The 13,470-nt window shown below is 48.6% G+C and overlaps 1 protein-coding gene across 6 annotated transcripts in view; it reads right to left on the bottom strand.

The window, feature by feature from the left end:
* The window catches only part of SOCS2 (suppressor of cytokine signaling 2), a 30,098-nt gene extending 23,462 nt beyond the window's left edge, over nucleotides 1-6,636 (bottom strand). The window contains exons 1-4 of one of the 6 annotated variants that reach the window (XM_088801204.1): nucleotides 5,809-5,943; nucleotides 5,168-5,279; nucleotides 3,999-4,357; nucleotides 1,842-2,293 (exon numbers count right to left, since the gene is read on the bottom strand). In XM_088801204.1, the coding sequence (XP_088657330.1) occupies nucleotides 1,842-2,293; nucleotides 3,999-4,137 (591 nt within the window). In that variant the 5' untranslated portion in view covers nucleotides 4,138-4,357; nucleotides 5,168-5,279; nucleotides 5,809-5,943. Of the gene's footprint in view, nucleotides 1-806; nucleotides 2,294-3,998; nucleotides 4,358-4,826; nucleotides 5,132-5,167; nucleotides 5,280-5,808; nucleotides 5,948-6,422 lie in introns of those variants that run through there. The other 5 variants (XM_088801218.1, XM_088801198.1, XM_088801212.1 and 2 more) reach the window with 5 other exon arrangements.
* Between the last annotated feature and the right edge of the window lie 6,834 nt (nucleotides 6,637-13,470).

Genomic DNA, 13,470 nt, shown 5'->3' with positions numbered 1-13,470 from the left:
GGCACTAGCCATGTGGGAGTTTTGCCAGAGAATCAAACATTCCACACTAGACAACTGTTGTCAGTGGAGAAAAAGGGCAAATAACGCACAGAACCTGAACGTCGTACTGGAAAGGTTATCATCCGATCATACGCCCTAAAAGGGTAGCTCTTCTTTAAATTTTAGACTACAAATTCTTCCTAAGGGACACCTAGCAATCTTCCATTTGGACACACATAGTTGTCTTCTTTCTAGGCACAAAACCATTTTTCAAGAGCTTACGATAAGCAGATTTTACTGTAATTTATAAGCACAAATTATATGCTTCTGAGCACAGTTCACTTGGGGCACACACATGATATACTCGGTCTACCTTCCCGATGACACATCATATTTTACTATACAGGAAATTTTTTTTAAGGTGGCAAATGAATAACGACTGGACTCCAGAAACGATGGTGCATTTGCAACAGTCATGAGACTTTGAGGCAAAACATAAATCGCCATAAAACTCTTAGTTTTTATTTTGTATTATGCCTACTCAACCAGCAAGACTCAGATGTGTCACAATTTTTATAGTTTCTAAACCGTATTTTTGGAAATACAAAGGGCATGAGTGTTATGCCTATTCAACTTGGCAATTCTTGTAGTTTCTAAAGCACGCTTTCCAAAATGCAAAGGGCAAGTATGACCCATAACTTCAGAGAAGGGCAAGTAATGCTCTACCTCTTGTTGAATATTTGGCTACACGTGACGTAAGTTTTTATGGCAACCCTCTATTACCATGACAGCGCATGCTCTCTATGATTCAAAGTAATAAGTGCAACTTGTAAAAGTCAGGTATTTTTATTTAATACATTCTAATCAAATAGTAACAGCAGTAAATAAACACTTTGAAAAACAGGCAGGTATCCCCCTACAGCTGGAAGAAAATTAAGTCCAAGTTTTCTACATGGTAGAAGGGACACAGCTACTGATGGCCATGGTTAGACAATTCAAGGACCACTTGGAAATTCCTAAAGCCATTTCCAAAAAATCCATGGCAACAGGTTGGGACACAGGTACTTCCAAGGGTAAAATGTCTGTATCTACGTGGTAGTATTAACAGGGACTGAGTGGCACCTGTAGAGTGTGACATTCTCGTCTTTAGCCTTAAAGGAAAAGACAAAGTCTTTTCTGTTTGCACCAGTTTGAAATAGTTCTGAAGTAAGGCTCCCTTTAAAATGGATTACTACAGTACTCATTCGCGTGGGAGAGTTCATACGTGTAGTAAAAAGACAAATGCAGGATTTCATGGTCACTTTTTTGGTTGATTTGGTTAATTGCATAAAATGAAGGATAAATACAAGCATATCTGTCCAATAAAACCCCTAGCTACGTCAGAATGCAAAATATAAAATGGCCTAAAATAGACTGATCACCAGGCACATACATAAAATTGAAGTTAAGCCGGTGTCAGTTTCCTCCCCCTTCTTCAGTATTCCTACCTATTCCTACATACTCCTACGTGTGTTGAGTTCTCTACTACTAGACCTTCTACCAAAAAGAAAGGAACCTCAGATAGGCAAGGCATTCTGATAAAATGTTACATCAGCCTTTACTTGGGACATTTGATTTTTAACTTAAAAGGATCAACTAGTCTTGGTCAGCCTCAGGAAGGGAAGCATTACTCAGGTGAAAATATTGGAGGGAACTTTAAATACCTAGCTACCTCATCACACATTTAAATTAGATTGACTTCAGCTGTTCTTAGAATTCCGTGGTTATCCAGAGCAGTCACTCAAGTTTTGGTTCTCTCTTATATAGCTGCATTCGGAGATACTCTATGTGAGGCATGTTTAGAAAAAGAGAAACACTTATACCTGGAATTTATATTCTTCCAAGTAATCTTTTAGTCTTGTTGGTAAAGGCAGTCCCCAGATGGTAGCCGTACATTTGTTAATGGTGAGTCTACAGAGATGCTGCAGAGGTGGTGCTGAAGCGTAGAGCGGTTTGGTCAGATAAAGGTGAACAGTGCCATTCCGGGGGGCTTCTGGGCCCGTCCGCTTATCCTTGCACATCTGAACGTAGTAGTCGATCAGATGAACCACACTGTCAAATTGTTTAAGCTTGGACTTGACACATATGATAGAGTCCAACCTGAATTTCCCATCGTGGTATTCGATTCGCAGATTAGTTGGTCCAGCTGACGTTTTAACAGATATTGTTAGTAGGTAGTCTGAATGCGAACTATCTCTAATCAAGAAAGTTCCTTCTGGTGCCTCTTTTAATTTCTCTTTGGCTTCATTAACAGTCATACTCCCCCAGTACCAACCTGGGGTTTTTGTTCAAAAAGAAAAAAGAAAAGAGGGTAAAATTGTTATTAGAAAGAATGTTTTAAATGGGGCAAGTACTTGACAACATTTTTTTTAGTTCTAAAAAAGTGTGTGAATGAAAGTTTACCAAAGGCTACCACAAATACATTGGGTAGAAATTTAATGAAAACGTAGGTCCATGTTATTTTATGAACACAAACTGTGAGCCATTTTTCCTTTAAAAAATAAAAGTAACTTTCTGTAGCTGTTCTTTAAAGTATCTTAAGATTTTTCTCCTAATGAAACAAAAGAATATTTGCAATATGACAAAGCATGATGCTTCCAGCACCACTCAAGTGAAATCAAATACTTAAAGTAAATTAGAAAAGAATCAGAAATTAGAAATAAAATCGATGCCCTTAAAAAAGTGGAAAACCCAACTCCAGTAATTCCAAGAGTAAAAACAGAAGCAACTTTTTGGATGGTGGGTGTCCACCCCACCCTCCCGACCCCTGTCAATGGCTGCATCTCTCTACGAAGCCCTCGAAAAGCACTGTTATTTACTTGTTTCAAAAATGCAGTTCTAATACAATAGCTTCTGTTTGCTGCTCCGATTACAACGACCTTATCAGTCACTGAGAAATGAGGGAAACCCCAATTGATAATTAGTACTTCAAGTTTACAATCTTTTGGACTTTGCCTTAATCCAAATCCAATTCCAACCGTCGGTCTCCCCAGCATTCTCGATTTCATCTGCCCTCACCATCTCCCGGGCCCCTCCCGTTTTTAAAAATGACCTAGAGACATTCCGCATTTAAGAAGTTTGAACAACATGCTACCCCGCCCCCACCCCAACACTGCTCCGATTCCCGAACCTGCTGACCCCGCCGCTGAGGGAAATACCCTTGGTCCCAACCAAAAGACCTCAACCCCAAGGGAGGGAACTTTCCTCTCTCACTAGCGCTACCAAAACTTCAACTTTGCCCCAAACGTAAGCTATTAGGATCCATATTTTGAAAGCCTTCATGCTTTGCCATAATCTCCCCCCCCTCCCCCCGCCTTTTTCTTCTTTCAGCAGCCGAGGGACGAAAGGGAGCTGCGCAAAGCGCAGGACTGCACTTGAAACCAGCAAGACCCTGGGCGCGCCGCCCCTGAAGGGCGCGTTCGGTGGGGGCTTCGCGGTCCGCGCTCCTCCGGGTTCCGCGGCAGCCGCCTGCGCCGCAATCTGTCGGTCCCTCGATTTGGCCGCCAAGATTCCCGGCTGCAGCGGCTGCACCGCCCGGGCGCCGGATGCAGCTGAAGCTGCGGGCAGCGATGCACCCACTCGCCGCCTCGCACTCCGCGGAAAGGGAGGTGCCAGGCACTTTCTCCTGCTAGGGTTCGAGCCCGAGTGACGACCCCTGAGTAGCGCGGAAAATAATCAGGGTTCCAACGCCCTAAGGGCAATTTCCAAGGAGCCCTTCCAGGGCTCTGCCCTCCCCCAGGCCTCTGTCTCGAGAATCACTTTCCTTTCGCATTCCCAAGGATCCCGGGCCTTGCGGGCATCCTCTCTGCGGTCTCCCGCCCTGAGGCGGGGACTGGATGCGAGGGGACGTTTTTTCATCCCATTCTTTGCTTCCCATCTCACTCCCAGTTCCCAGCTGCGCTCCCCGCCAGCACAGCCCCCAGCAGCGTCTTTGGGGAGGCGCCCCCTCTCGCACGCGTTCCGGCGGTTCTGCTCCCTACCTGTTTGACTCAGCTCCCGCAAGGCCTTCGCCAGACGCGCCGACTCCGGGGACGGCTCCTCCGCCGAACCCGCGGTCCCCCACTGGCTCCGCGTCCCTTCCGCGCCATTCCCGGAGGGCTCGAGGCACCGCAGGGTCATGGGAGAAGGGTCACCGCGACAAAGACAGGTGGCCACCCGAGCTGGGGGTCAGAGAGGGGCACGCGTCCTTCCTGGAAGTCAGTGGGAACCCCAAAACGCGTCCCTGCGGAGTATCCAAAATGGTGGTGGAGAGGGGGGTGGGGAGCTGCTGGTTCTTCCTTCCCAGGTCCCAGTGGACGGATGGCAAAGTCCCCCACAAGCGCGGTCACCCACAGTTTGCCTGTAAAGAGAAAATGTGGGGTTGGGTCAGTCCGAACTGGACCCCTGGCTGGAGTGTGGGTGGGGAGACACAGACATGGAAAATCCGGTGGACTCCTCTGTGTCTATGCTCCCGCACCATTTAACCCCAAGCATTCAATTATTGCCCTGGCCCAGCTCTAGAGACAGGAGGATAAAGAGAGAGTAGGGATCCGAGACGCCAGAGTTGGAGAGCGGGAGGGGGCCGTGAGGGGGGACAGGATGAGGGTGGGGAACCGGGTGTCTTCCCTCCCAGGGCTGCTCGCTGAAATCACAGTCTAGTGTACAAGCACAGCAAAGAGTCACCTGCAGGCACGGTGTAAATAGGCCCTAGTCAAGGACAAGTGGAAAAATTGTTTAAAGGAAAGAACAGGAGAGATCCCCAAATTGGCACTCCTATCGCACACTCCGCACAGCCCCGGGAGCCCCGGGAGGAAGCCACCGGCACAAACCTGGTTCCCCGCCCTAAAGCGCTGCGGGGCTCCCAGGACCGGGGTCGCTAGCTGCGCGAGCTGCTGCATCCCGGGCCCAGAGGCTGTCTCGCTCCCCTCCCCCCCTCTTCCCAGTGTCCGCTTGGGGCTGGGGTGGGGAGGGGGGGTGCCGCAGAGCGCTGTGGCGGCGGCTCCCGGGACCCGGCGGCGGCGGCCGCTGCTGTTGTCGCCGCGGGCGCTGTCGAGGAATCGGCCCGAGCGCGCAACCCTCGTGGGGGTTCGGAGCCCCGGCCCGGTCCGGGGCCGAGCAAGCGGCGGCAAGAGCCACGGGACGTTCAAGACAACGAACACCGAGCCCTTACCTCGGCCTCGGCTGCCGCCTCCGCACCCGGCAGTCACCCCTGCGGACCTGGGGCGGGGGAGACGGAAGGGATCCGGGAGAGGAGAGGTGTCTGCTCGAGTTTCCCCTGTTGACTTTTAATTTGGGAATGAGGTGGCTGGGGATGCGACGAGCCCGGCGCTCAGCGACGGCAGCGACGGGAGTTCTCAGCGCAGAAGACAAACAAAGCTCCGGGGATCATCGCCTAGACACCCCAGGCTCCGACACCCCCTTCCGGGCTCGGACACCCCCAACCCCCGGCAGCTGCTGAGTTTCCCTCCGGCTGCGACCAAGGAGGTGGGAAGGACAGAGGGAGGAGTAAGGAGCCAGGGCGGGAGGCAGGCGGGTGGGGAGGAGCGGGAGATCAGGTTATTAGGAAGATTATTAATTTGGATGGCAGTTTAGGAGGGAAGAAAAAAAAAACTCCAGAGACTTCCCGACGCCGGGAAGGAACCGGAGAAAGCCGGCAGTAGCGCCTAGCCGCGAGGCAGAACCGCGGCTCAGCCTCTCCCCCAGTGGCTCTCAAGTGTGGAAGCCAAGGCCGCCCGCCGCCCGCGGCCGCGCCCCGTTGCCCTCCCCAGCGACCCTCCTGGGGCGGAGCCTTCGGGCTCCTCTGACCAGTACCTGCAGCCAGCCCCGGCCCGACTTCCTCCGGCAACCCAACTGCAGGCACAGGGGATCCTGAGGCTGTGCGCCTGGGGCCCCGGCGCGCAGTGTCCGCGGCCCGCGCAACGCCGGTGGCGGCGGGCAAGGAGGCTCATGCTTCAAGGGAAGCCCAAGGCTCGCGAGCCGCGGCGGCGGCGAGACTTGGCAAGAGTTAAATGTCTGTCCCCGGAGCGAAGTGTGCGCGCGACTTCCCAGCCGGTCGCGCCTCCCTCGCTCCCCGCCTCTCGGCCGGGTCCGCGCTCCCCATGCGCCCCGCCCCGCTGTTGCGGAGGCCGCTTTCCAGGAACTTTCCAGGAATTCACCCCACGTGACCGCGGCCCCCGCTACTGCTTTAAAAAGGCTGGGGCGCTATTGCGCAGGCTTCAGGGGAGGCGGGCTCAGAGCGCTTGGGTGCTGGGCAGTGTGGTGTGGCTGCCTAGGAACCCGCCCTCCTCTGACCCCACACTCGGGAGTGCTCCGAGACGCGCTGGAGAAGCCCCTGGCCACCACCGTCCCCGTTTTGGCTGGTGGAGCCTGCCCCCCTAGCCATGCCAGGGGTGCGTCGGAGTCGAACGAATAACAGACATCCTCACCCCCTCGGCCCGCGGCGGGGGTTTGCTTTTCCAATCCCCTCCGCTCCTCCACGCGACCCAGGCCGCACATTTTGTGAACCGCGTGCAGGAGAGACCGCAGGTCCTCGGAGAAGCCCCTTCCGCTCCAAGGCACTTGAATGGGGTGGGGGAGGCCGTTCTCCAGCCCCCATGCCCAAGCCCGACAGCCGGAGGGAGCGGGCCGGAGGCCCCCTCCGTGCCGGTCCTAGAAGGCAGCCTTCGGCTGGAGAGTGGCGCCTCCTTAGGCGGCATTGGCTGCTTGCAGTCCCCTCCCCCAGGCGGTGCTACTCGCAGGCTCCCGCACTAGCCCAGCCCGGCTTCTCCATTCCTCTCCACTTCTGTCTTCTTCCCGCCGCCGGTCGGTCCCTGCTCACCTGTGCCGACAGCAGAGGGGGCTCCCTAAACAGCTCGCCGGGTAATGCTCGGCGGTGGGCCTTGGTGCCTGCAGACCGGAGAACGCGCGTTCCTGCGATTTCCCGCTAGGCTGGCGGGAAATTCGGAAAGATCAGTCATTTGTTCTCTGCCCGGGGACCCTTCACCTCCTCCCACCCGGATGGAAGTCACCTAGCCTCAGTTGGAACTCATCTCCTTGCCTGCACGCCCGCCTCCCAAATGTGACCTACTTTAAATGTGACCTACTTTTTAAAAACCATTAACACTCGTGGGAAAACCGGATCCAAAATTTCGATAACCATTTTTCTTTGAAATACTATTCTATTGCATCACTGCTCAAAAGCTTGAAGGTCAATGGCCACTTTTAGTTGAAGCGGTGGCTATGGGGAAGTTGGGCGAGGAAGCAGGAGGAGCCGTGGGGGAGGCTAACAAACGTTTATGAAGAGGCTCACAGACGCTGCCTGGTGCCCCCCCTGTTGGGTCTGGGAGGAAGCGTAAACCAGTTCCCAGCCTTCCCCGCCGGGAGTCGGAGATGGTTGGTTTTCTCGATATTAGTGCTTTTGAGTCAATAATTATGCAAATGTAGGCAGGTGAACCAGGGAGGGGTGAGGCATTTCCCAGCTAACAAAAGGCTTTCTCAACGATGGAGTTGTGTTCACAGAATCATGTTTTTTAGAGTCTTTGATGTGAAGCAAGAGCTAATTGAAACCTTCTATAAAGTAGCGGAAGACTTTGCAGGGATCATTTACTGTCTTTAGGCCCTTGACCTTTTCTCTAAAATTAAGGGATTGGACTCCGGTTCCGGGTGAGCGACTGGAATGAATGAACAAACCGGATTTCATTGTAGAACTTGTGTGTAGTCTGAGGCCCAGAACGTTTAAGAACCACTACATCTACTGGGATTCACTATGTTCTAAATTATTACATGTGGCTTCTCCCTCCTTGTTAGAGAATCCCAGAAGAAGGGTGTACTCACTGTTCTGTAGTTTAAATTAAAAGCTATTTAAAAATTTTTTTCAAAGATAAAATAAATTTCTATTTAATTGTCAGTTGAAATGAACCTGCCAGGAACGTTTCTTTAATGTGCTTTCCTCTTGCTTTCTAACACAGGCTGTTCCAGCCTCTCCTTAGAATGCCCTTCCCCAGGGTGCATGACCAGCTATAATCATTCAGGTCCCAGCTCCGTCACCATCCCAGAGCGTCATTGTACACAAGGTTACAATAAGTACAATACCAAACTTTGTACTAAAGTAGGATTTTCAATTTTTGTTTCTAAAATGTTTCTCAGCATTTTGTTGGCCTTTTTCATCCCCAAGAAGCACAAATGGGAGCCTCTTAGGAAAAGGTTTATGGGATCACATTAAGTGAAAAAAAGTAGAATATGAAATAGTATCTATGCTATTACAACATTATAACATTTATGTTTGCATGTGGGTAAAAACAGGAGGGGTGTGGAGAAATGAAAGTTGGTGTTTTTAGGGAGGCAGGATATAGGTGAAATTTTAAATTCGACTTTTCTTAATACTGTTCAAGTTTTTCTGATACAGTCATCATTTTCCCAAAACTGCACGTGGGTCAGTGTCTTCAATTACTCTAAGGGAGTAGAGTAGTTTATAGGGCTTATAACTCCACTCCTGATGGACCTCTCTCCTGAACTCGACCTGCCACTCAGCATCACTTTTGAATATCTACTAGGCATATCCAGTTTAATACGTCCCAAAATGAAACCGGAAAACCCCTAAAAACAATCTCCCTTTAAAACAAAAACCATTCCTCCTTCAATCTGCCCCACCTCTGAAAATGTCAATTCAGTCTTTAGTTGCTCAGGTCAGAGCCCTGACTGCTCTTTCTCACACATCCCATATCTCACCTGTTGGCTGATCCTGGGACGCTGATTTCACAATAAACCAGGCATTGAAGCATTTGCAGCATCTCTACCACACACAGTGTAAGCCACCTCATCTCTGCCAGGCTTAGTGCTGTAGCCTCTGTTGCCCTCCCTTACAAACTCTCCTAACAGAGCAGGGAGAGCGAGTGATCCTGTTTAAACTCAGTTATTGCATATCCCAGCTCTGCTCCAACCCAAACAGCTACATCACACCAGAGTAAAAGAAAAAATCCTAATGGCCACTCCCAAGACCCTACAAGACATGGCCGCGTTTGCCTCTGATCTCATCTTCTATTCTGTTCCTTGAGCACTCTGCACAAGTCACATTGGACTCTTTCTAGAACATGCTGCCCTTGCTCCTTCCTCAGAGCCTTTATTTATACTGTTTCCTCTACCTATCATGCTCTTCCTTTCAGATAACTGCATGGTTTGTTTCCTCGCTTCCTTGGATCTTTACTCAGGGTCACATTCTCAGTGGGACCTTGCTAGATCACCTTATTCAGAATCGACCCTCCTCCCACACACTTATCTCTCTTCCCTGCTCTAGTCTTTTCCTTTGCAGTGATCACTACCTACCCTAGTTTATATTTTATTTACTGTTCTGGTTTCCTGTCTTTCTCCCCCATTAGAATGTAAGCTTCATGAGGACATGTATTTGTCTTTGCAATGTTCATGGCTGTATCTTAGCACCTTGAATAGTTCCCAGCATGCAGTAGGCATTTCACATAATTGCTGAATGAATGAATGGGTGGATGAGTGCTTTAGTAGAATAACTTTAAAGTTAAACTGCCCAGGCATGAATCCTCACTCTGGCACTGCTTGCTACATATGTGATCTTCGGCAAATTATTTAGCCTCTTACAAAGAGGAACTTACTTTATAGAACTGTTGTGAGAATTAAATGAGATAATCTATGAAAAATGCTTTGGCACTCAGTAAGTAGTAGGTATTAGCTATTATTTTAACTATCATCCTTTTACTCTTGGTGTGTTTGAATTTTTCTCCCCATGGGTAAGATCATCATTTTTTTGTCTGTAGACATTCAACAGTCACCCTCCCGTGGCTGCCTGAGAATTTCTTGTAGTTTACTCCCTGGAGCTCATCTTCAGCTTTAAATTTATAGGGCAAAAAAGAGGTTCCATTTGTTCCTAGATGTTCAGAAACATATCTGTTCTGTTCAGTGGGGCAGGTGTGTGGCTGCAGTGGTGAACTGTCACTCTGCTTGAGAAGAAAGGGACAGGGGTTTTCACAAAGCTCGAGCATTTCTTCTGTTGCTTGCATTGAGGAATTGCCAAGGCTCGAAAATCCTCTCTACGTGCCAAACCCGACCGGACATTCTTGGTTTTGCAATGCACATGTTTTAATACTGGAATTGACGAGTACTCCACACTGAGCTTCTGCCAAGTTGCAGGGAGAGTTTTCAGTTTTTGTTTTGAGGATCGGGGAACTATAGGATGATTCTTGGCTATTGTGTCTGAAGCACTTGTGGGCAGAAGGTATGCTTTTAAATGACCACCATCCCTTCCTGTTAGAGTTTGCTAGCTCACCACCACCACCATCACACACACACACACACACACACACACACACACACCCTGCCCTCAAACTCCCTGTGATTCTGGGACAGACTTTTCTGGAGAGCATGTGACCCAGGCTAGACAATAGGAATACCTCATGCTCCTGGATACAGGGGTCTATCCAGTATCACAGCCCAAGAAGATTATTTTATTTTTTTAGGATTTGATGTAAGCGCTGCAAGAGAAACAATCTCTCCCCTTCTGAGATGATGAGCAGTAATGACCATGTAAGCCAACTCTTCTACCGCTTGGAGAGGGCCTGTCAAAGAATGAAGGTAACAGAGCAAAAAGCAGAGGTTCAGATGAGAGGAGGACATTCCTGAGCACTGAATCCAACATGCCTGAAGCTGTGCTACCCTCGGGCTTCTCAGATACAGGAGCCAATGAATTTATTTTTTCCCAACCTGGTTTGATTTGGGTTTCTGTAACTTGTAATCAAAGACAATCACATGGGGTGTAGGGGGTTGGATGTGGAGGGCTCATGGGAAAGAGTAGAAGGGAGAACTGAGAAAACAAAGAAGAGAGATAACAGTCTACTTTAATGAGAATCTTACTTTTCCTCTGGTATTTCTCAGCACCAACCTCCTTTATAATGTCCGACTTGCTCCACCCCCATAATGGAGAACACTCCCTAGTGAACAAAGGAAGAGGAAGAGGAGCTGATGCTGATGTCTTCAGTGCCCTGGGTTAGGGATGGAGGGAGACGGATGCCTGCAGATGGCTCTCTCCAAGAATTCGGGGACCTAGGAACATGGGAGATGGCCATGCCCTTGGTCTTTGCTCCCACAGAAATTGAGGGGAATCCTGTTCTAGGACAGTGGTTCTTAATGTTAAGTCACAGATCTCTTAGGAATTCTGGTAAAATCTATAGAGCAGAGTTCACAAACCACCTGTCTATGGGCCATATTTGACCCTTCCCCTGGGTGTTATGGTTAGTATGCCAGGATTCTAAAGGAAAAAAAAAAAGTGAATCAAATTAAAAATCTGGAGATTTCACCCTCAAAGAGATCCAGATTTTTGCCTTCTTCTAACCAACCCTAAGATCTGTCAACACTGGGTCCCATTCCCTCAAGGCAGTGATCAGCTAAAGCCCAGGGCGGCTGCCCCCTTGGAAGGCACGTTCACTACAACCCTCACCATCCTCCGTGGTCTTGACAACACTGAGTACTACTTGCCATTTGTTATCACATTTTCATTCTTGTTTTGCTTACAGTGGAGAAGTATTTTTCTGGACACAAGTCTCTACCAGAAGCCGGGAAATAAAAGATAGACCAAAAAGAAAGAATATTTCGGGACACAGGGGAGTGAACTTATTTTTCTGTGGAAGTGAAGCATATTTCTCTGTGTTTAATAGGCAAAGTGAGGCTGGGTTCTCACACCTGACCTATTCCATTATTCTTTATTCCTACCTGGCCCTGTAGTCATTTGCGTGCAGGCTCCATCTAAGACTTTCTCTACAGGTGTTCTGGAGGCACAGACTTGGGGGGTTAATCAACAACCTGAAGCCTGACTATGAATCCGTAGGGACCTATTGACCTCAGGTGAGGTCCTGGGGTGGATGGTCTCCATTAAAGTACTCCTGAGAGACAAAGGTCTGCCTGCAGCATTCTGTGGGACCCTCTTTATTAGAGTTGGTCTATCTAGTCAGAGGATCACCATCAATCATAAGACTTTGGTTCTGGATTTCACTAGTGCAGAATACTTTCCTTTATCTCCTTTCTTCTCCCTCATGATGCTCTAACCCTCTGGACTCCTTGTATCTCGAACACACAAAGCATGCCTCAGTGCCTTTGCACTGGTTGTTCTCTCTGAAATGCCCTTTCCCTCATATTCTCATGACATCACTCCCTCACTTCATTCAGTCTGTGCTCAGAGAGGCCTTCCCTTTCTTATCAGTGACTATTTCTTTCCTCTGCTTTATTTTTCACCCCAGCACTTAACACTACCTGACATTTATAACAGTTTTCCATTTGTCATTCGTTTAATGTCTCTCCCCCACTGGAATATAAGCAAAGACTTTGTTATAATCACTAGTGCCTAAAATAGTTCCTGGTTCATAGTATATACCCACTATAAATTTATTGAATGAGTGAATGAATGAATGAATGAATGCACTATAAGTGAGGAACCTGAAACACTTTTACTACCTTCTTCGTGGCCTGGATCCCTTTAATGCTCATCTTCCTTTGCTTAGCTGTGCTTCTCATCGTAATCTATGGCTTAGCCTGCAAACTCTGGTCTGCTACAAAGAGGAGCTTGGCTCTCTTGGAGTTTATCTTTAATCTGCTTGAGCCTGGCCTCACAACTTAGTACCTAGTAGATAGCATGTGAGAGATTCACCCACTCAAACATTCATGAGTCCTTAAAATGTTCCAGGTCTCATGGACAAATATAACTCAGCCCACTCTTAAGGAGATCTCAGTCTAGTGAAAGAGACACCATCAGCACAGCATTTTAACAAAGGGTGAAAATTCATCGAGGAATGTACAGAGTAGTTTTGCAAATAGCTGGAAGGCACCACTACAATCACATTGGGAAACCCTGAAAGGATTCATGGGAGAAGAGACCTTGATCAAAACCCTTGCTTCTCTGGATGCTTGTTTTCTCACGAAAAATTTGGATACCATGAGCTGTTATGTTTCCTTCTTGTACAAATCACTTTCCAAGCTCTGTTCCATGACCTCACAAAGAGCAATTGATGGTATAATTAGACGTAAGCCTGGGAAGGTTCTAGGTATATTTGATTTTTCCAGAAAAGTTCATGAAGGTCAAGGCCTGGTGTGATTATGTGGTAAGTGGAGCAGGCAGAAGAGATACTTATTAGTAAATAATAAACACCACCCCTGGCTTAGTCATGGAATTCTGAGAAGCAGCAGCTCCCAGTGAACCAACCTGGAGACTGGCAATCATGGGCGAGACTAACGTCAACCAAAGGCACGTGGGAGAGCTACCAAAGGCAAGCTCTGCACAGTATAAACAGTAGCCACCTCCTCAAGCCACAGGGCAATATCCAGATCCATACCGTGTGGAGAGGACAGCTAATTACACACAGGCCTTTTCTGCTATCCTAGCACATCAAAATTGTAATGGTCATACCCTACTGTAAAGCAAAGCAATGTAATATCATCAATGTGCCTTTATGTGATGGTTTTACTCTCCCTTCACCAATACAC

The sequence above is a fragment of the Rhinolophus sinicus genome, chromosome 1 (genome assembly GCF_057876585.1).
Source record: "Rhinolophus sinicus isolate RSI-liver-muscle chromosome 1, RSI-T2T, whole genome shotgun sequence".
In the NCBI taxonomy this organism is placed as follows: domain Eukaryota; kingdom Metazoa; phylum Chordata; class Mammalia; order Chiroptera; family Rhinolophidae; genus Rhinolophus; species Rhinolophus sinicus.
This window is presented reverse-complemented; position numbering and strand designations above follow the sequence as displayed.